Below are 22,498 nucleotides of genomic sequence, written 5' to 3'. Positions count from 1 at the left end.
TGAAAGTGAAATTAAATTCTTACATTTGACTAAAATCAGACACCCCTTTATTAATCATTTTTATGTTTTGTTAATGAAATAACAACTCTATCATTTAACGTGTCAAATTTGAATACTCAGGTCAAAATATGGGCTTCCGCTTTCTAATTAACTAACTTACGTGTTAGTTTGGTACACGTGGCATAAGAGTGTGGGTTCTGGCTCCGTACACCGTTGTCTCACGGGAGTTATTTCATCCACGCGTCGCACCATATGAAAATTAAATTAATTTAACAAATTTGTAATAGTATACCCTCTCCAAATCTCCCTCTACAAAATATTATCCATATTTTTAAAAGAAAATTCACTAACTTTTCCCAACGTCTATATTTTATACTTTCCCCATCCCACAAAAAATGTCACAGTTTTCTTTTTAATTTGTCCTACAAAAAATGTCACATTTCTCTTTTTTAAAAAATGTTTTCTATCACATGAATATAAAATTATATTTTACTCTCCATTTAACATACAAAACAAAACCTCCTAAAATCCAGTACCATCCCACGTGTAATATTTTTTCTTGGGACGGAGAAAATAATATTTTTTAAAATCTACGTCAAATTAAAAATGAACAAATGGATGGAGTGAATATATTATTATAGGAAACTATTCTTTTCTTTTGTAGAGACAAAAAAATAAAAAATAAAAGCACTCCCACGAAAAACTAATCTTAATTTTTCATTTTGATTTCACTATTAATATTAATTAATTTAATATATCCTACGTAATCACATTAACGCTTTTTTAACTATATTTTACCAATTATAAACTGAAATGTGTATCTTTCATAAATGAGACCACCACTACTATTTATAGACTGAATACTAACAAATACTTATTGAATAGTTGGATTAACTAGAATTTCCATCTAAGCAACAACATGAAAATATGATTAATACTTCTTTCGTCATTAATACTTCCTTCGTTCCAAGTAAAATATTTCTAATTCAGCATAAAATTTTATAAAGTGGTGTTCTGTGAAGGTAGAGAATAAATTATGAAGGAAATAAGGAAATAAAAAAAAGAGTGTGATATTTCTATATATAAAAATGTGATATTACGATGAGACATTTTAAAAAAAAATGCATCTATTATATTGAGGCGAAGGGAGTAATACATATTCTCTTGTCTCTAGCATATTATTTGTCATTAATTTTTATTTTGAAAATATAATTAAAATTCAAATCAGATCAACTGCTATTTCCCTGACTTGTATAAATACTCTCTTATGATTGTTGTTTGAGTTATTGTAAATTTGAGACCGGAGCGTGCACATCACACGCCTTCCTTCTTCTCCGTTCCAACACGTTTCCCGTTCTTTGCCATTGCTCCTTCGCCGGCGTCAATGGCCGCCTCATTATCCAAAATCACCATCCTCAGACTTCAATGCTCACACCACTCATCCAAAACTACACTAAACCACACAATCACCGATCATCCATCGCCGCCGCCGCTCAACGCCGCCAGCTGGCTCCATCGCCGCCCCGCACGCTTCCCCCGCTTCCAACACCATCACCGGAAACCTAACCACTCGGAGCCTCCAACTGCACCGTCTTCCCTCCAGCAACTCCGCCTGGTCCGCTGGTACCTCCAATCGATCAAATCACGCCCGATCGCCACCAAAAGCGCCACCGCCGCCCTCATCTACACCGCCGCCGATATCACCTCCCAGGTAACGCCCTAATTCTCACCCGATCGCTCAATTACACCTTCTGAAAACTGTAATTTCAAAATTCAAATCTCAAAATCGCGCGCAGACGATTGTGGGGGGAATCGAGCAACGGTATGAATTGGTGAGAACTCTGCGCATGGGAGGTTACGGCATGGTGATATTGGGGCCGTCGCTGCATTACTGGTACAATCTGATGTCGGCGGTTTTCCCGAAGCGCGATGTGTTATCGACGCTGAAGAAGATCGGTTTGGGGCAGGCTGTGTACGGACCTGCCATGACTGTTGTCTTCTTCTCTGTGAACGCTGCTCTTCAAGGTAATTTCAGATTCAATTTCACCTGAGAAATTTCAAAATTGAGTGGGAAATTTCAAAATTGGGGATTTTTTGCAGGTGAAAATGCTGGGGAGATTGTTGCTAGATTGAGACGAGATTTGGTTCCTACGATGATGAATGGGGTAATGTATTGGCCGGTTTGCGACTTCGTCACCTTCAAATTCATCCCTGTTCATTTACAGGTTGGTGATTTGATTCATCATCTTCATTTTCCATAGCTTATAAACTGAAATTGACCTAGTTTTTCATCTATATATGGTAGCCATTGGTGGTCAACTCCTTCTCCTACCTATGGACTATTTACATGACTTACATGGCAAGCCTAAACAAAGCCGGCGGCGTACAATAGCCTGCAAATCACACATGGCCGATAGCGACAACCAATGATTTTAAGTCTTGTGCAATAGCATGCAAACCACACGTGATCGTGATAATGACAAAAGTGATCTAAAATTCCAATTGTGGAGGGTATTTTTTTTATTTATGATTGTAGACTTGTAATTGTAGGTAGTTGTATTTATGATTTGTTGTATTTAGTAATGTAACTACTTTTTTTTGGGATATAAATTTGTAATGGTGAAATTGGTTCTAAATCTTGAATGAATAACAACAGCACAAATGGAGGCTTTTTTCATTATAAAAAATATATATACAAATTACAAGCAACAACTCCAAAAAAATTATATACTACAAACTCTAGTGACTAATGATCAATGCTGTTAGAACCTATCTGTATATGAAGCCAGTAACAAACATACTTTAGCTTTGCATCCTCATCAAACCTCACTCTTCTCTGCAACTACCATTTTCAAAACTGGAGTTTTTACTCCTTGGAGGCGTGGTGGCAGATCTTCTCGAGCTGGACGGGCCAATCCGGCCCGAGCAGACGAGGGCTTGATTCCATCGCAACCCGGAAATCCAGCACACTACTCACATTCTTAGATCTACCAGACATAGCTGCCTTGTTTGAAGCAATCGACACACATGGCTCGATTATTCGCTTCAAGAATACATTCAAGCTGTTGTTTATCACGTCTGCACATTCCAGAGAGATCCCGACTCCCTCCGATGCCAGCCTCTTCTGCAAACGTCTCCTTAAAGACACAGTATCAGGCAACTCCCCCCGATTTTCACAAGCCTCACCGTCCTTATAGCTACAACCAGCAGCCTCACGCGGACCAACTGAGACGCCAAAAGGAGCAGTGACATTGCTCCACCACCTCCCACCATCGGGGCTTTCAGCACATTGCTCAACCTCCTCCCCGTCTTCCACTGAAACGACATTGACTGGAGGTCTGCTGCAGAGGGATTGCAACTCTGTTCCACTCTGCTGTTCTTGAGTCCTCGTGACTGTCTCTTCACACGTGAGACTAGGGCTCCTACCCAGCGGGCCCAGAGGGCTTGGGCGATCCCTCAACTTGCGATCTCTGCTGACAGGAGATCTACATTTGCGAGGCGAGTGGGGGAAAGCATCACCATACAACGATTGCAGACTGTTCCTCTGGTAACCATTTGCAACCTTGACACTCATTCCTTCAATTTTTCGAGCTTTCTGAGGTGGGATCCTAGCTTGACACGCGTTTTGGGCAATGGATCGGATAAGCCTGTTGTGAAGACAAACGTTCTCCCTCCCAATCGTCTGCACGCAGCTCCTGTTAAACTCGACTTTGCTAAGCTTCAAACTTAAAAATCTCTTCAGCTGATCAAAGTACTTATCCGCTCTTTCGTGTCCAATCTTCTGATAGATAACATCTTTCAGCTCGAGCGTGTCCACACGAGTAAAACTCGCCACCATTTTCAGTTCAAACTGTACAGAAACAACAGATCGCCATCACTATCACACAACAAAACAGTAGCAAAATCATAGCCAAAAAACCCCCATTTTCCAGACATTGCATCTCACACGAAAAAAATCATACCAGAAAACGAACCAATATGATCAATTTCCACAGTTTTAAAATGCTAATATAATCAACCGACATATGGATCAGCTCAATCAAAGTCATGTAAAGCTATCAAATCAAGATCAAATTTTTTTCCCTGCTTTACGAATAATAGTTACAGATTCTCAAATTTCCCCACCAAAACCCCATCTTTTTGATTGGCAAATTATTCTACAACATTAACATTAACATAAACTTTAATCAAATTAAATGAAAACAAGACAAAAGTGAGATCAGCAATTCAATCCCAACTCATTGACATAAAGATATAACAGACAAAAACAAATTATCAAATTCCGAACCCAATCAAATTGAACTAGAAAGAAAAGCTCAGGATGTCAGCAAATTACAAACAAATAACGATTCTCGAATCAGAACCCCAATCCAGTTCACATTTCGACGACGGACGGAAAAACCCCAGAAATCGGATTGAATTATCGACGGGAATGAGAAATTGAACCTGATTTGGCAGAGCAGAGGTCGTCGATGGGGTTGAATTGTGCTCGAATTGTTGATTGATTGTTCCGATTTTGGGTGTTTGCTCGGCGGCCGAAGTCGAGCTCAATTTCTGTTGGTAAATATCAAAGTTTAGGGACAGAGCAAGCCAAACACGGTACAACTAATGTAGGCTTCGCCACTCCTAACAGAATCGTGTACTACTGCTCTTCTTTCGTGGAATTTAAGGCCGTGTTTGGGTTATGACATTTAGCTACAAAGTCTAAAAATCGAAAATTTTCAACTCAGTGGCGCTAAAGTTTTGGTACTAACATATTTTCATGATACTACTACAATGAATTTAATTAACCAATTATTTTCCTATGCTTTTCATCTTTCTTTTTTCCTCAAAATCATTAGGAGCAACTACATAAAATACATTTTAGTATCAATTATATCCATGGAATTTGGGTGTGAATTGGAAATTAATCTCTTTAATTTAAAATCTATAATTTGATATTATACGGATTTGAAATTGAATCCTGATTACAATTCTCTCAATTATATAAGTCAAAATAAATATTACTTAAAGTAGTTGTGTAATTTGACACCTCCCACATACGTTACATGCACAACACTGATTGCAAATATAAACAGATTATATGTGCGCGCACACATAGACATGATATTGCACACACAACACTTTCATACAAAAATCTCAAAGTATATAGAAAAACAGTACAAATGCATACTATCTATAAAAAACTAACAAATTATTGTACAATGTCAATATTAACTCTGTGATTTATCAAACAAATATTATGAATTATATTAATACAATTTGATGGAGTATAATTCTTTTTTCATTTCTAGTAACACTATTCACCAATTTTCATATTTTTTATTTTTTCTCTTTTTCTTTTATTTATTTAATTTCAATATTAATTCAACATTTTTTATATCACATACTTTATAAATTTTATATTAAAATTATTGATAGTAAATCGTGTCTAAAAAAAGTGGACCAACAAAGTACTTTTTTTTAGAACTCTTAGGGCATTCACATTAATCTAATGAAAATCAGCTTCGAACTGTGTTTTTATTTAAGCTAAAACACATATAATAAAGTCAGTCCTATTTCGACCAAACCACGCCTAATAAAGCATATCGGATTCAAAGTCGTTGATCAACAACAACTTCAAGAATGATGTCCGGGTGTTGGCACTTGTACCCGCTCATATAGGTGAACATTAAGATTTCATATATGATGTTTTACTAAATTCTGTACTCAAAATTTTATGAAAATTTGAATTGTCATTGATCTGAACTATGAAAATTCAAACTTGAATAAGAATATATAAATAACTAAAAATTAAATACCTAAAATCCGTAAATCTAAGAATACCAAATACCATTAGAAATTATAATTGTTCTACAAGGTTTTATATTTGTTAGTTTATAATTATAATACAATTTTAGTATATCTATAATATATAAATATATTTTGAATTTAAATTATTTTAGCTTTAAAAATATCTGATGATGACATGAAACTATTTTCATTTTAGTTTTATCCCTTAAAATTAAAAACTTTATTATTTAAGAAAATTTTCTCTGTCTAACGAGGTGGATCTCCACTAAATATGCTTAATCATTTTCTATTTTTATTTATATGATCTTACCAAATTTGAAGTAAACACATGTGTCGTTTCAAAAGTTATGTTTTCCGAAATTGAAGCGAAAAGGAGACAACTCTTGTCGAAATTCATTGGGGAGAGAGAATTAGAAAAGAGAGAACGAAAGTAGAAATGATAAAATGATTTCAGAATGAGATTATTTAATTACTCCATAAAATAATGTATTTAAATTAAATAAAAATGTACTAAACGAAGATTCTTGATTGGGATATCTAAATTCCCATTGAATTTTAGTTTGAATCTAAAAGACCAAAACCTCAAATACTACTGCTAAGACCATCTCCAACAGTACTGTCAAACTTAAAATGTAGTAGAATAATACCTCCAACAATACTGCAAAACCAATCCCATTATGGCCACATTTGGTTGCCAGGATTCTGTGTGGGAAAGTAATCTGATTCCTTAAATTTTAAATTCCTGTGTTTGTTTCGGTTTTTAATCAAACTGGAAAAGTAATCAGAATCCGAAAACAAGGAAAGTCAGTACAACTTTCCAGGATTCTGAATCCTAACTTTTCTTAGGTATTCTTTTTCCCAATTTTAGGATTCTTACATATTTATGCAATATAAGAGTATTATTATTATTATTATTATTATTATTATTAATTACAATAATTTAAAATTATAAATCATACTTAATTTCACTATAATAAATAACTATAATTAAATTAATCATAATTATAATTATATTTTATAATAATTCATAATAGTAATTAATAATAATTAAAATATAATCATATACTATAAATTATATAATAAATAATTATTATATTTTATAACTTAATAATTAATCAATAAAGTCATACTGTAATTTTAATTTATAAAATTAATTCAATTACAATATCTGTAAATATTACTACATAATTATAGTATAATAATTATTATATTTATTATTGTAATAAATGAGTATAATACTCATGTAATTATAATTATAATTATATTAGCATATATTATGATGGATAATCCATATTTAAACTATTCATCGTAATAATAAATATAATAATATATTTATTATTATTATTTATAATTAAAAATTTATTAAAAATTTTACAATATTGTTTATTTTATAAATAAAAAAAATGATAAGTATATTTTTAGTTTGGTGTTTAAATTAAATATAAATTCAAAATTTTGATATTGTCCAAACATAGGAAAGTAAAGTTATTAGGAATCATATTCCCGGGATTCATTTTCTCAGGAATTATTTTCCTTGCCAACTTTAATTTTCCGCGGGATTCATTTTCTCAGGAATTATTTTCCTTGCCAACTTTAATTTTCCGCCAACCAAACATGGCCATAGGTTTTTGAAGAAAAAATACCTATCTTTAGGTTTGCACTAAAAGTATACTAAAAAACTTTTCAGATTTTGTTTTATTACATTCAAGTCCAAATCATTTTATATTTATCTAACATAAGAAAGAACAAGGAAGAAAGAGGGGAAGGGAGAGAAGTAAAAATACACAGAAACAAAAACTTACCGGCACTGTTCCAGCGGCTGAAGAAGAAGATAGAAAAAAAACCTAATTTTATTCTATTAATATTTAGTTGATAATTAATTAGTGGGCTGGCCCATATTAGTATATACACATGTTATTTATTAGTTAAAAAGCTACACACGTTTTTTTTTTCTAAATTAACAAATAGAAATATTATGCCTATTAATATTGATTAGTTATGCTTTATTAAATTTCTACATAATTTGATAGCTTTTAAATTTTATATTAAGAATTGATTTATTTTAGTTTAAAAAATTGACCAAAAAATATTTAATTTTAAGCTAATATTATGCCTAATGCATAATATCAAACTATATACGTTATCAAGTACTATAACAAACAACGGTTAAACATTAATAATTAAAACGATACCTAATGTATATACTAGTGGTATCTTTAAATAAAGTTTAATTTTGAATTTTAGTTAACCTATTTATACCTTTTGATAACTTTTGTAGTACTAGTATTTTTATTGTATTCAAGTTTATATTAATTAATAAATCTTATTATATTATTTAATTTAATTTAAGTTATTGATAAGTGTCATTAGGTTAGTGTGTAATTTAGATAAAACATATAGGTATGATTGGAAAGTATAAAATGTTAGTGGGTGAGAAATATTCTTTTGGGGTTTGAATTTAATGTAAATGGTTGGAGCAAAATCAATATTTAGTGTAAAATTTACACTAAAATGGGTTTGAGTTTAGTGGAATGGTTGGAGATGCTCTAAGACCATCTCCAATAATACACCAAAACTCATTTTTAGTGTAGATAATTTCTCTAATTATACACCAAACTCAAATCCATTTTTGGGTTTTTCAATTGAATAACACCAAATATGATGTTTACTCCAAAATTTTGTTAGACAAAATACTAAAAAATGGTGTAAACTTAAATATGGTGTAATTGGTTGGAGTAAAACTACTTTTTGATGTGACGTATACTCAAGAATGAGTTTGAGTTTGGTGTAAATGGTTTGGGACATCCCAAACCATTTGCACCAAACCCTAAGCCCTAACCCTAAATCCAAACCCAAACCCAAACCCAAACCCATTTTTCCAGTTTGGTCACATCAAACAGTAATTCTACTCCAACCATTTACACCAAATCCAAATTCAAAAGAATATTCCATATTCACCTACTTTTTAGTAATTTTTCAATCTTACCTACATATTAATTTTAATTACACATTAACCCCACCAGACTGTGTAAATAATTTTCCAAATTTAATTAAATAATCTAAAGCGCCGTATTTAACTGATTTAAATATAAATTAAACTATTAAAAGAAATTCTAAACTAAATCGCGTTCGTTTCTCTGCATTCGGTCTTCTCCCCCATTCTGCTTCTCTATCTTCTTTCTCCAGTTTTGCAGACAACAAGTTTTCCATAAATCAGGTACACATTTTCTTGCTCAATCCGAAAATACACAAAGCAAGATGGATTTTATTGTAATTTTCTGAAATTCAAAAAGCAATTAGCGTTTGCTACAGTTTTACACCAGAGATGGGGTGTTCCTGCTCAAAAACGCAAAAAAATTACAATTTGGGATGAGTTTTGGAGTATAGTTGGAGCTCATTTTAACTGCAAGAATGGGATATGGAGTATGATTAATAGAAAATTTGCAATCTTTAACGCTGTGCATTCCATTCGATAGCTATGTCGGAAAATCCGGTACAACTTCTGTTAAAAGGAATAGACAGAGTTTCGGAGTGCATTCAGACGAATCTCTCTCGCTTCTTCCCGCGCACAGATGATCCTTCATCCTCGCAACCCAGAAACAAGACCCCTCTTTTAACGCTGTCCACGCCAAATCACACTCGCCAACCCGCCGAAATTCTCATCAAGGTCTCGCCTTTTCACTATTTCCAAGCATCTTCGTTCAACTAGTTTCGAACTTCGCATTGCAGTCCATCTGTTCGGTGAAAGTACTGAATGAAATTCATTTTGTTTTGTTTGGTGTAAATGGGACCTTTTTGCAGCAACTATAAGTTATGGTGTAGAGTCACGAATCTCGATAGATTACCATAATCCATGTTTTTTTTACAAGAACATGATGAATTCCACCTGTGTGTGTTGTTACTTTTCTTGTATGCTGATTGGATTGAACAAGAATGATTTTTTGTATGCTTTTGAACAGGGAAAAGCATCAGGCCCAACAACTAAAGAAGAACTTGGAAGAGCTACATGGACGTTTCTCCACACTCTAGCAGCTCAGGTTCTTTCCACCCTTTCAATTTCTGTTGTTGAACAAGGTTTCCCTTTTCAGCATTTCTTGGGGAAGGCTGCACCTTTGTTGTCTATTACTTGATTTATCCCTTACGTTTTTCAGTACCCGGATAAGCCGACCAGGCAACAGAAGAAAGATGTCAAAGAACTGGTATGTTTTTTCAAGTCTTAGCAAGGATTGGTGTAGAGCCTATGTTCGTTTGTGCCTTGTTTATTTTCAACTGTGTTGATTCGTCAATAAGCTTTGTCCCTTTGATGAAATGTCAAGCAATATTGTTGTCTTGAACATATTTTTTCAGAGCTTAAAACTTGTTGTGTTCTTAATTCGATATCTCATTTTGAGATGTTTCAAGAGTGATATGAATCCATTCACTACTTCCCCGTAGATCATGTTGCTCTCCTTTTCTTATGCAGATGGAGATATTATCTCGCATGTATCCTTGTAAGGAATGTGCAGATCACTTTAAAGAAGTTATAAGGTGCATACTTGCTCTCTTTCTCTCTCATTTTGACATATTGTATTATGTAGACCAAGGGAAAATTTTTGAGTTTTGGCATATGTTTAGCGACATTTGCTACCTACATGGGAAATTAGCCATTGCATCGTATCTCCTAAACCACTCACCTCTGTCACGATCTCCATTTTCTACGCTGCTAAAACATATAGTAGTTGTGTACGCGGCTTTGCTGTCTCTAAGTTTATGCCAGATAGACATATTCTGCAAATTGTAATTACAAGCAATTCAACTCTTGCTAGTGTCTTCTGTTTCTAGCAGATGAGTTTCTGTTTTGACTAATCGCGCTCCAAATACGGATATTAGAAATAATGTTTCTATACATCTTATGCAGAACGAACCCTGTAATGGCTGGATCGCATGATGAGTTCTCCCAATGGTTATGCTATGCGCATAACGTTGTTAATAGAAGGTAAGCCATCTATGTATCCCATCTTGCCTTTTGTGACCTTTGGCATAGTTTTGTGAACAAAGTTCTTGACTCCGGTGCAGCCTAGGCAAGGTTGTGTTTCCATGTGAACGAGTTGATGCTCGGTGGGGGAAGCTAGAATGCGAGCAGCGCGCATGTGACCTGCAAGGGATCATCATGGATTTCAGCAATGGAGCAAAATGAAGATTGAGTGTGATAAATATTGCTACTGAATTTTGTAGCCTTAAATCAATGAAGAGTAACTGTGTCACTATTGTTGGTGCAAGCTATTCATTGATATTATTATTGTTTATTGTCGATCAAAGAAATGCAAAATTATCAATCCTTTTCTACATAAATCGATCTAAGGGGACATAGCAAACATAATCAAAAGTAAATTTGGAAGTCATCAACATCTTAAAAGTACATGAAAAAAAAAAATACATAAAAGATACTCCATTCGTCCCTGATTAAGAGTTACACTTTGACCGGGCATGAGTTTTAAGAAATGTAAAAAAAAGTTAGTTGAAAAAGTTAGTGTAATGTGAGACCAATTTTTTTATATTGGTTTTATAATAAAACGTGAGTGAATTGAGTTATGATTTATAGTCATAATGAAGTGTGACTCTTAATTGAGGACGGACCGAAATGGAAAAGTGTGACACTTAATCGGGGACGGAGGGAGTAGTATTTTTCTACACAATCCACACCTGGGTTTGAATTTATAGAAATAAAAGCCCTGAGCCAGGCCAGGGCCCAAGCTATATGGTTGGAGGTGGGCCGACCCATATATGCCCCCCAATCTCGTTATTTCGAAATCAACATTAGGGTTTTAGTTTGCAGGATTATAAATTCATCCGACTCTTTCCATTGTAACACAGATTCATTAGCCTAATTCTTGCCGAGAGAGAGAGAGAGGAAGATGGGGCACTCTAACATCTGGAATTCTCACCCAAAAACCTATGGCCCTGGATCCCGCACATGGTACCGGCATAATTTCCTATTTCTATATGTTTTTTTTTGTTTAATTATGCTTTAATTTCTTTTTGTTTTTGTTGGTTTGCTCTTGTAATCGGGGAAATTTATTGGGGATGCAATTCTTCGATTTTGTTTTATTTGAAGACGAAACGTAGCTAGCTTTATATATTGAGTTGTGCACCAAATTATTCATGACTAGGAATAGTTTTTATGATAATTGCTGTATCTCTACGAATGTTGTTTGATTTATACTGATTGAAGATGGAGAAATAAAATATGAATTTGTTAGAAATTTTGACATGAACAATGTATAAAATCCCAAAATGTTTTCCAACATTATTCTGATGTGGTAAAAATGCTGCAATTGTGCAGCATACTTTCTCAAATGCAATGGGATTTATTTGCAGACTTGAACAATTTTGCTCATCTCTGGCACGAGATTCTCAACTCATGAGTCTTATTTGTGGTTTTGTTTTGGCATTGAGCAGTCACCATTAGAAAGCAAGAATTCCTCTGTAGTTGTTGCTCCGTTTAGACGTTATGTGGAATGGTTTTTACTTCATAGTAGTATTACTTTTCTGTTTGGTGCAATTTCTTTTTACATAGTAATTATGCACAAGGTTTGAGTGACATGTTTTTTAAAATTGATGCAGCCCTAGAGATGCTTTTAGCTTGCAAGTTACAACCTGGCAATATGCCTCTTTAAATGTACACTTCATTGGAGAAAAAAATATCCCCCTAAACTCAACTCAACTTATTTTATATCCCAGAGCTGACTATCTCTGGTGGTTTCTACTACTGATTTTGTTGAGTGAGCCTTTGGAAGTGAATGTAGTCCTTTTTTTTGGTTTCAGCAAAATCTGTAGGAAAAAACTTCTATCTCCCTTGCAATACAATCAGTGAGAAGTGATAGTTGTTTTGTTATGAATAAACGTGATGGTTCTTATGAGTGCACATAGAGGGAGAGACCGCAAGTGAATGCACCTCAAATTTGTGTTGAACTACTATAATTTATTTTTTGACAGCCGTGTTTGCGGGAACCCTCATGGAATTATTAGGAAGTATGGTTTGATGTGCTGCAGGCAATGCTTCCGCAGCAATGCTAAGGAAATTGGCTTTATTAAGGTACTTGTTGTATTTGCAGCGCTTGGCTTCCTTTTTATCTCTTTGATTCTCTGTTTAAGATGATGACACTTGATGCTCATCTGTCTTCGTTCCTTTTGCAGTATCGCTAGACTGTTCCGGCATGGACTTTGCAGAGGGTCGTTTTGATTTATTTAGTGGTAGCCATTTATTCAAGAATGGATGACTGTTATAAACCATGTTTAAACTCTTATTAGATGGTAAACCATGAGATTTTTTGTTTTATTGGACCCTCTTTTTTTTCGCAAAAAACTTGTGTGCTTCTTTATAATTTGACAATATTTTTGCTTTTAATTTTATTAGTGGAAAGCACAATATATACTCCACATTCTTGAAAATTGAATATATACAGTAAAATTGGATTGGGTAGGTTTCTATGTTCTGGGCTGTGGAAGGCATTTTTATTCTTTCAATTAAGTCTGTTTCGTTCGTAAAATGACTAGATTGTAGCACTTTGCACCCAACTACTTAAAACAAATAACATGCACCACTAATTTATTGACAAATGAAAGTAAAAAAGATCTTACATGCCACATAAATTTAACTTCAATACACTAAACTAACGGTGCTCCAATAATCAATTTATGAAAGGTAGCATAATCCTAGACCTAGTATTAGATATGGAATGGCCATATAATAGTATAAAAATCATAAATTTGATACGCCCATATTTATCTTATAATATCCTAGAATTGGCGTGAATATGTAAATTAATTTCATAATATAATAATAACGTTTTGCCCACAAAAAAGTAATCATACTATTACATAACTTTCACGTTATAATTGTTTGATAGTAGTACTATTTTAGGATTTGATGGGTAAAAATATTTGTCTTTGTTTTATATTCATATATACAAAAATTTTGTAGAAATAAAATTTAAGACTAGAAAATTTGGAGATGAAAAATTTGGAGATGATTTCTTATCTGTATTGTATGATATGATAAGACCGAATGAAATGCAATACACATAATAATTTTATATTATAAGAGAGATATTGGAGTATCGAATTCTAGGATATAGCCATTCCATATCTAATACTAGGATTATGCTACCTCCATAAATTAATTAATGGAGCCGTTTGTATAATGTATTGAAGTTAGATTTATGTGGCATGTGAGACTTTTTTTACTTTTGTTTCTCAATAAATTAGTAGTGAGGTATACCATATCATCATGCTATTTGGTATGAAATGACCATGAAATTTTTACTGAAGATCTTGATCCTAAAACCTACTGACAAATTCATTATTTTTTCCAAGGATGCCAACTTTATTCATATCGAACCATCAACTTTCAACCTGGGTTGTTATCCTAGATCTTTATTACTATGAACTTGTCCCAGTTATATACTCCTATGAGTTATTGCATTTATTGAATAAATACACCTAGCACTCATCCTATATGGTTATTCTTCATTATCACCAATTAATATGAATGCATCGTGAATTTACATAATCAAATGGTTTATATTCTTAAAGTTATGTATAGTTGTTTTAATTTCCAACAATAGATGACACACTTGGATAATGACATGAGATTTGTTGTTTTTTTTTTATGTTAAGTGGAGAGAGAAAATAGTATATTTCCATTAATGTGAGAGATGGCATTTATATCTAAACAAAATGTAACATGAGACAAACTAAAAGGAAAAGGGTGACATTTATTATGGAATGGAGGAAGTAAAATATAAGGTTATTGAATCAATAGGGTTCAGGGTTTAACCGATGACTCTAGCTCAATCCCATTTTATTTTATGGTGGGCCGATCGTGGCCCAATCTGATCCGATTTATTTGAAAATTCTAATATTATATTCTCTCCGTTCCACTCTAAGTGAACCATTTTCCTTTTTGGATGTTCCACTCTAAATAATTCATTTCTAATTATGAAAATATCACCCTCTCTACTTTTTCGTTATCTCTTACTTTATTCTCTCTACTTTACTAACAAAATAACACTACATAAAATTCCATGCCAAATTACATCCGCGACATCCGCCCACTTAGAATGGGACAAATAATACAACTTTTATAGGAATATTGATCTCTAAAATTATAAACTTTAGCTGAAATTTAATATTTCACACTAACTTTAAATTTTTAAGTACTACTATGTATTATAGTACACTTTACGTAACACAATTTTCTTGAGGCTACTTACTGAATCTTTATGTGTGAAAATTGTATTGCACACAATACTTTTTTAAGAAAAGTTAAAGATACCTGTGATAGTGACTTGGCATGATATATTCATTCGTTTGAACATAAATCTTACTTCAAAAGTGAGATTCCATACCCTCTTTCGCGGAAATCTAATTAAAGGAAAACTTAATAAAAAAGTTGATAGCTTGAAAACAATGAAGTGCCACCATTTTCAATCATTTATACTCCATAAACATAATCGGCCAAACATTCCTTAAAGAAAAATACTGTACAAATAATGCAAAAAAGGGGCAGTAGTTTGAGTGGTTACGACACACAATTTTCTTGAATTATAAATCACTTTGAGTCATTGATTTCTAATCAATCACAATTTAACTATCACATTTAATTTAGCAAGTGTTACTTAAGTCAAATGCCATCGAATTTTCCAACTACCAAACTTTTAAGATATTGACCCATCAAGGAAGTGCATGCATGTGTAGTGTAAAATTTATGAATCAATTTTCATTTGTTAAAGTACATATATATACTACGTATTCGTCTATATATATGTTTTCAATTTGAAATTAAGACAAACCGTCAAATATTTCACAAAATATATTATAAAAGTCCATTCCACACTTATCAAAAATAGAATTATAAATAACGAAATTTGACATATTTTTTATTTATTTTGCAATGGAGGGGGTTTGGAAATACATATGCTACGTGTATGAGCTCTATAACACATGTATATATACGATGTATATATATGTGTTTACATAATTGTTGATTGGAAAGGAATGAAATCTAAACTAATTGCATATTGTTGGCAAGTCGTTGGTCTAGAAATTAGTTAGATAGAGAAGTTATGATGAATCTATATATAGAGATACTATTTTATTTTGCCATGTGATGAATCTCTTGCTTAATGTGTTATATACATTTACAATATGACTAAACTTAGCATCAACATTTGGAAATAATCTTCCACTAGTTCGCATTTCGTCCAATTAGATAATTTCACTTCATTTCTTAGTGCTAGTCAAACTTATTTACTAATATACTCTTATATTTAATTTTATATTTAATTCTTTGGTATTAATTGATCGACAAAATAAATGTAGATAAATTAAGGAGTTTGCGTATATATAGTTTTTCTTTTTCAATGTGACACATTAAATGTGGTTGGTATATATTCAAGTATACAACTCATTATCAAAATAATAAAATTAACAATTTAATGTGTATTTTTTTGAAAAAAAATCAATATTCAAAATCAAAATTTAGCCAAAGTTGAGTTTTGTTATATTATTATCTCCAATTCTATCATATACTCCATTACATATTTATCTCATTCAAAAGGTTATAGTCATATAGATAGAATCACGTAATTTTAGTATTTACGTATTTTGTCTTTATTTTATAAATTATCTTGAATTTCGAAGCAAATCAATATTAATTATATTATAGTTACATTGTATACCATATTCACCAATAGTAAATAGTCCTATATAAAAAGATCGATGTCATTCGATGACAATCAAATTAGATTAGAGTTTATAACTTCATAATCTCGAGGAAATTTCTAGATCAAACAAATAGTGGCCTAAATTTATATTGAAGGAAAATATCTATCCCTCGATTTTAATAATTTATTGGGCTTGCAATGTGGCATGTATCGAAATATGGAAAGTGGCGATGTATATAAGAGAGACAAGAATTCATGCAATTATCAACAAAGACAAGTGTTTGACAGGGAATGCATAGGAACCGTAAATAAATATCGTAATCCATGTCATATAATTTTTTTTATTATATTTAATTGGATATACATCATGGAAATGTTTATTTAGTTAGGTTTGTTTGGTAAGGTACCTAAATTGAATATTATAAAAATCGAATCGATTTACAAAATTAGTCAAAACTCACAATTTACATTTACTATCACAATAAAGTATATATATTCGTAACGTGCAATAAAAAAATGGAATATTAAATCATATGAAGATCTAAAAGAGGGTTTTGTTAGAAGATATATAAAGCATCAAAAAGTAAATTCAAAGTTAAGGGCAAACAAAATTAATTATTGGATTGTCATGAGTGCTTAAAAAATACTAGTACATAATTAAGTTCTACGACATCCTATTATAAAAATATGTGTTGCACACATTTGTCATATGCGTTTTTTTATTTAGAAGAAATTCTTTAATTATGGTGATGCTTTTTAATTTTATAAATTGGTTGATAATAGCTTTTTTATGTGATCAATGACTTAACTACTACCACTATATGAAAACCAGGCAGTTGGATCAAATCCTAATTTATTACTTCGTGAAGGTATCAAAATAAATTTAATTGTGAATTACATGGTTAGTTAAATGCTATTTTTTGTATAACCGATGATTGTTTAAAATATGCATTTGACTATCTAGTCTAATTAAAAAGATTGTAAATAAAAGAGTAAAAAGAAGAAATGGATATCCATGGAATGCGTGGAAAGCAAGGGAAAAAAAAAGAAGAGGTAGAAAGAGACTGAATGTGACGATGCATCCTATACAGCATCACACACATTCACACACTCTTTTATATATATATATATATATATATATATATATATAGGGATGTACTAAGATAATAACCCTCTTTATTGTAACATCATATCATCATTTTAGGCCATTGGATCTGAAAATTATGTGCTTGTCATGCTGCCACGTGTAAAAACACGAAGGGGTAAAATAGGAAATTTCTAATTTTACGCTATCAGATTGCAGTGCTGTTCATTGAATATTGCAGTCTTACCACAACAATATTGCAGTTTACCACGACTGCAATATTTAATACAGTAGACTGCAATATCTAATACGGTAGACTGCAAACCCGTGTTTTTTCACGAAACTTAATCCTAGACGTCCATAGATGAGATCTAACGGACTATATTGATGGTAAGGTGTTATCCTATCTATGGTGGCACCCTAGTGCACCCCTATATATATATATATATATATATAGGGATGTATTCATATCCTTTTTTGATTTATTGTTCTATTGTTCTTTTTAATCTTGGCCATTCAATTTAAAGATCTAATGGCCCAAAATAGAGCCACTTGTATTTAATTAAAATATTAAAAAATTCGAAAAAGGGTAGAAAAGGAAGTTGACATATTGACCATTTATTTTCATTCCATAATTCACGCCTCCCATCCATAATTCACACCTCCCATGATTTGGTAGTTATATTGCATTAATTTATTTTCCTTTCTTAATCTTGAATATAATAGTTGATTAGCTTAATTATTTTTGCAGCGTCTTTATATCAACTGGACAACTCGTAATTTTGCAGAAAGTAATGTACGATTTTAGTTATTTAATGTACCAATAGTATCTAATAATGTACACGGCCCAGTGAATAATGCACAAATTGATGAGAATAATGTTGAAAGGAAATTGAATTCATGTCCTTTGGGTTTAGCAATCAATGAGGCTAGGTTGTAGTACCCACTTAGAAAGGGCATAGAGTTTGAATCATTCCCATTGGGTTTGGCAACCCATGGGGCTAGGTTATAGCACCACAACATGAATTAAATTTTATTTTTTAATGCATTTAAGACTTTGTATGGTAAATAATGTACCAATAGTATCTAATAATGTGCACGGATCAGTGAATAATGCAATATATCAGCATAATAATGCATGTTAACCGAATAATAATATCATAGATATACACCAATTCTCAATAATTTAAAATTTCTACTGTGTAATGCAATATATCAACATAATAATGCATGTTAACCGAATAATAATGTCAACATATAATGTTAAAAATTTGGCAAATAATGCAAAGATTCAAACTTTAAAAATAGTACAGATTAGGTTTTTACTTCAAAACATAACATCAATTACTTAATAATGTACATTTTAAACTGAATAATGCACAGTTTTATACAAATAATGTAAACCACCTAATAATGCTTCCTCTCGTTTTGAACCAATCGTTTCATATGCAAACCAATTCATCAAACACTCACCATTGACAGTAATGCATACTTTACAGAGTTACAATTCACGATTTATCATCAATAATGTAGCAAAATCAACGAAACATGCATCAGAACATGGGAAACTATTTTCCTTCAGATTGTGTTGGTTGACTCTTGAAGGGTCTTCCTCGTTTCGCCATTGATGTTTTGTACTACACAGCAACGAAATCAGTTCAATACCTACATCCAATTAGACCAAAATCAGAGATATAACACAATAATCAACAAAATCATCTGTAATGGAAAGAGTAGCCCACATAGTGAACACCATTTCAAAAATTGAAACTTTAGCAACCCACCTTGTTGCAAATCGAAACTCAATCGGCCTGCGCGACTGAAAATCGGAACTCAATCAGCCCACGCGACTAAAAATCGGAACTTCAGCACTACGAATCGTCGAACGACGGAGCTTTTCACGCCGAAAAACGACGTTTTTGGTAAGAGTATTTGGGATAAATAAAATCGATCGTAGCCCAAATTCAGAACTCGAATTTACTAAAAGGTTGAATAATGAACAAAAAACAAAAATACATGAACAAATAGTAGCGATTTTCAAAAATGTCGACCAAATGTGTGACAAAATCGTCACTGTTTTAATGGCGAAAATTGACGATTAGAAGTGTTTCTTACCAAAAATCGGAACTTTTGAAACCCGCCTTGTTGTCGACGTTAAATCTATCATCGTGCGGCGAAGGAATCACATTAGAACTATGAATCGTCGATCAGCTGTGCTTTTCACGGTGAAAAATCGACAGGAGTGGTGGTGTCTCTCAATTTGAGTAGCGGCTAGGGTTTTTCCTAGTTTGAAATGGGAGAGACGATTTGAGAATCGTGGGCTGGTGGGAAGAGACGTTTGGAGTGAGAGAGAGAGTGAGCATATGGAAGGATTGCTTAAATCTCGCTCCTGCCGTTTTTATTCATGGTTGTTTTACAATTTTACCCATATAATGCACAGAATGAACCTAATAATGCAACACGGGATGATTTTGTGAGGCTTCATCTAGTCCGTCCATCATACTAATCTAATGGTTGATATTAAGAAGGAAATAGACACTAAGGGGACAATAGGACCTTAATGCTCCCCTATATATATATATATAGGGATGTACTAAGATAACAACCCTCTTTATTGTAACATCATACCACCATTTTAGGCCATTGGATCTAAAAATCGTGTGCCTGTTATGCTGCCACGTGTAAAAACACGGAGGGGTAAAATAGGAAATTTCTAATTTTACGTTACCAGATTGCAGTGCTGTTCATTGAATATTGCAGTCGTACCACAACAATATTGCAGTTTACCGCGACTGCAATATCTAATACAGTAGACTGCAATATCTATTACAGTAGACTGCAAACCCGTGTTTTTTCACGAAACTTAATCCTAGGCGTCCATAGATGAGATCTAACGGACTATATTGGTGGTATGGTGTTATTTTAACTATGGTGGCACCCTAGTGTGCCCCTATATATATATATATATAAATACCTATCTAATGCGTGCCCTCATTCTTTGGGCACTTTTATGTATCTCACACACACACAAATATATAACGGTTAAAACTTTCTTGTATTTTATGTGTATAAATATATCAACAAAAATGTCAATGTATTTGCAAGAACACACCCTCCCTCAGATATAACTTTCAACTTCGTCAGGTTAGAATCTCCATCCATCTATTAATTACTAAGTTATACTTAGCTTTTGAAATTTGAATAGTTACTATTTTCACTTGATATGTGGCTTTTCAATAGTTACACCTTTAGGGACCATTTGGTAGCTATATTAGGACTAGATAAGGGGAGTAATCTAGGTTTATTTGTGCATTTGGTAGCTATGTTACCGATCCGAATAGCCCGTGTTTTGTATCTGGCCTGCACAAAGCTCACTAAAAAATCTATGTTTCAATCATATATGTAACTATTGATTTTGTTGTGTTACGTATGTTTGCTATTTCCCCTAAAAAAAGAATACGGAGTAGGAGTATATGTTTGTTGGAAAGTGATCAGAATAAAAATTAATCTCGATACAAAACACAGGTCAAATCCTGACCATGAGATTTTCCAATCCGGTTGTCAATAATTAACCAAAAATAAGGAAGATCATATCAATCAATTTTAGGTCATTTTATAAAATCCGCGTTTGAGGTTATTTTTAGATCATTTTAGGCCATTCTTACTAAAATGACCTAAAAATCAACTAACAATGACCAAAAATGACCTTCGTATATTGATTTCGTGTTTTGTATTAAAATTGAGTTTTGCAAGATCAAAACCCTATGTTTGTTTATATAACTTCGGCCAAATATTGAAAAAAACTCTTACATTCAAACCTAACCTAATAAATGATATTGACAAAAGCATATTATTACTAACTACTGGCCAAATTGGTTTTGACCTAGATTTGGAATCAAAATCAATTTTTTAGGTATATATGTTTTGTAGAAACTAATGTGTAATGGTTTTTATTAGGTTAGATTAATATATTCATGCCCTATGGCTTAATTTATTTGTAACGGCAGCAATTTGATTAACCGTAGCTCTATATTCATATTTATTTTTTTTGGGTTAAGTGCCCTATTAGTGGCATCATATTAGTAGGTATTGCATAAAAAATGTGAGAAATCCATTGGGGTCAAAGTTTTACAGCAAAAACATTACTTTAATTTTATTTTGTTTTAAATTTTCTTATGTCCCATACATCGACAAATTCATTAACTAAAGTTAAAGACCATGCCTAGCTAGGCGTAGGTGAATGAAATTTTGCTAAGTAACAAAATGTTGTAGAGGGGGCAGAAGTGTCAAGTCTTACCCATATTGAATCATCTTAATTCTCAAGTTTGTACGTAGTCAGAAAAATATTGTGTATGTACTATCAATAATATTAATCACATAGTAGTACTATATAAATTTACATTTAAATGATGTATAAATAATGAATATATATCTCAACTGCGAAGGTATGTGTTTATAGTACACCCACATATCATGCTATTAAATATATTAGTTTCTTAATGGCTATCATAAATAGAAAAAATATGTATAGACTTTTATATACCACCTTAATTGACATTATTATACTATAGTACTACTACTTATTAAATACTCAAAAAATAAAGAAAAATTTAAAATAAGTAATTGGTCAATATTGAGTGATACACTGAAAAATGAGAAAAAAAATTCTATAGTGGGTAAATGTAATGTCATAATCACCATCTTAATACAAACAAATACTTAAATATTTTATAAAGGAGGCATAGTTTTGTTACATCTATTTAATTCCAAAGTTTAAGTTGAGACACATCTATCAGTGTCTAATAAAGACTTGGTATAGACCAAAGAAGTCGGTCAAAATATATTCTCCCTCACTAAAATATAATCCTTCTTCCATGATAAAAATCTCATTTTTAATAGGTACATGATTAAAAAT

General features: G+C 32.4%; 4 protein-coding genes across 7 annotated transcripts; 3 read left to right on the top strand and 1 right to left on the bottom strand.

Moving 5' to 3' along the window:
- The first annotated feature begins 1,263 nt into the window (after window positions 1-1,263).
- On the top strand, window positions 1,264-2,680 carry LOC125192689 (uncharacterized). Its single transcript, XM_048090317.2, has 4 exons — window positions 1,264-1,711; window positions 1,797-2,025; window positions 2,101-2,225; window positions 2,306-2,680. Exons 1-4 carry the CDS (start codon window positions 1,385-1,387, stop codon window positions 2,390-2,392), a joined length of 768 nt encoding a protein of 255 aa, XP_047946274.2. The 5' UTR covers window positions 1,264-1,384; the 3' UTR covers window positions 2,393-2,680.
- LOC125192688 (uncharacterized) lies at window positions 2,644-4,669 on the bottom strand. The gene is made up of 2 exons (XM_048090316.2): window positions 4,447-4,669; window positions 2,644-3,850 (listed from the first exon to the last, which is right to left on the bottom strand). Exon 2 carries the CDS (start codon window positions 3,836-3,838, stop codon window positions 2,867-2,869), a length of 972 nt encoding a protein of 323 aa, XP_047946273.2. The 5' UTR covers window positions 3,839-3,850; window positions 4,447-4,669; the 3' UTR covers window positions 2,644-2,866.
- Window positions 4,670-8,910: 4,241 nt separating this feature from the next.
- On the top strand, window positions 8,911-11,078 carry ERV1 (Erv1/Alr family protein). 4 transcript variants are annotated; one of them, XM_089058859.1, is made up of 7 exons: window positions 8,911-9,010; window positions 9,087-9,460; window positions 9,753-9,830; window positions 9,945-9,992; window positions 10,256-10,320; window positions 10,691-10,768; window positions 10,849-11,078. In XM_089058859.1, the coding sequence occupies exons 2-7, from the start codon at window positions 9,272-9,274 to the stop codon at window positions 10,967-10,969; spliced, it is 579 nt and encodes a 192-aa protein (XP_088914985.1). In that variant the 5' UTR covers window positions 8,911-9,010; window positions 9,087-9,271; the 3' UTR covers window positions 10,970-11,078. The 4 variants fall into 4 exon arrangements, with proteins under 4 accessions (XP_088914985.1, XP_047950772.1, XP_047950771.1 ...); XM_048094815.2 differs by having other exon boundaries at window positions 8,913-9,010; window positions 9,094-9,460; XM_048094814.2 differs by having other exon boundaries at window positions 8,919-9,010; window positions 9,270-9,460.
- Window positions 11,079-11,592: 514 nt separating this feature from the next.
- LOC125193083 (small ribosomal subunit protein uS14z/uS14y/uS14x-like) lies at window positions 11,593-13,111 on the top strand. Its single transcript, XM_048090808.1, has 3 exons — window positions 11,593-11,749; window positions 12,769-12,868; window positions 12,970-13,111. The coding sequence occupies exons 1-3, from the start codon at window positions 11,688-11,690 to the stop codon at window positions 12,976-12,978; spliced, it is 171 nt and encodes a 56-aa protein (XP_047946765.1). The 5' UTR covers window positions 11,593-11,687; the 3' UTR covers window positions 12,979-13,111.
- Window positions 13,112-22,498: the final 9,387 nt, after the last annotated feature.

Source organism: Salvia hispanica, chromosome 1 (genome assembly GCF_029641045.1).
Source record: "Salvia hispanica isolate PSC_SH4W2 chromosome 1, Shi_PSC_v1, whole genome shotgun sequence".
Lineage (NCBI taxonomy): Eukaryota > Viridiplantae > Streptophyta > Magnoliopsida > Lamiales > Lamiaceae > Salvia > Salvia hispanica.
The sequence above is the reverse complement of the archived record's forward strand: the minus strand, read 5'-3'. Positions and strand labels throughout refer to the sequence as shown.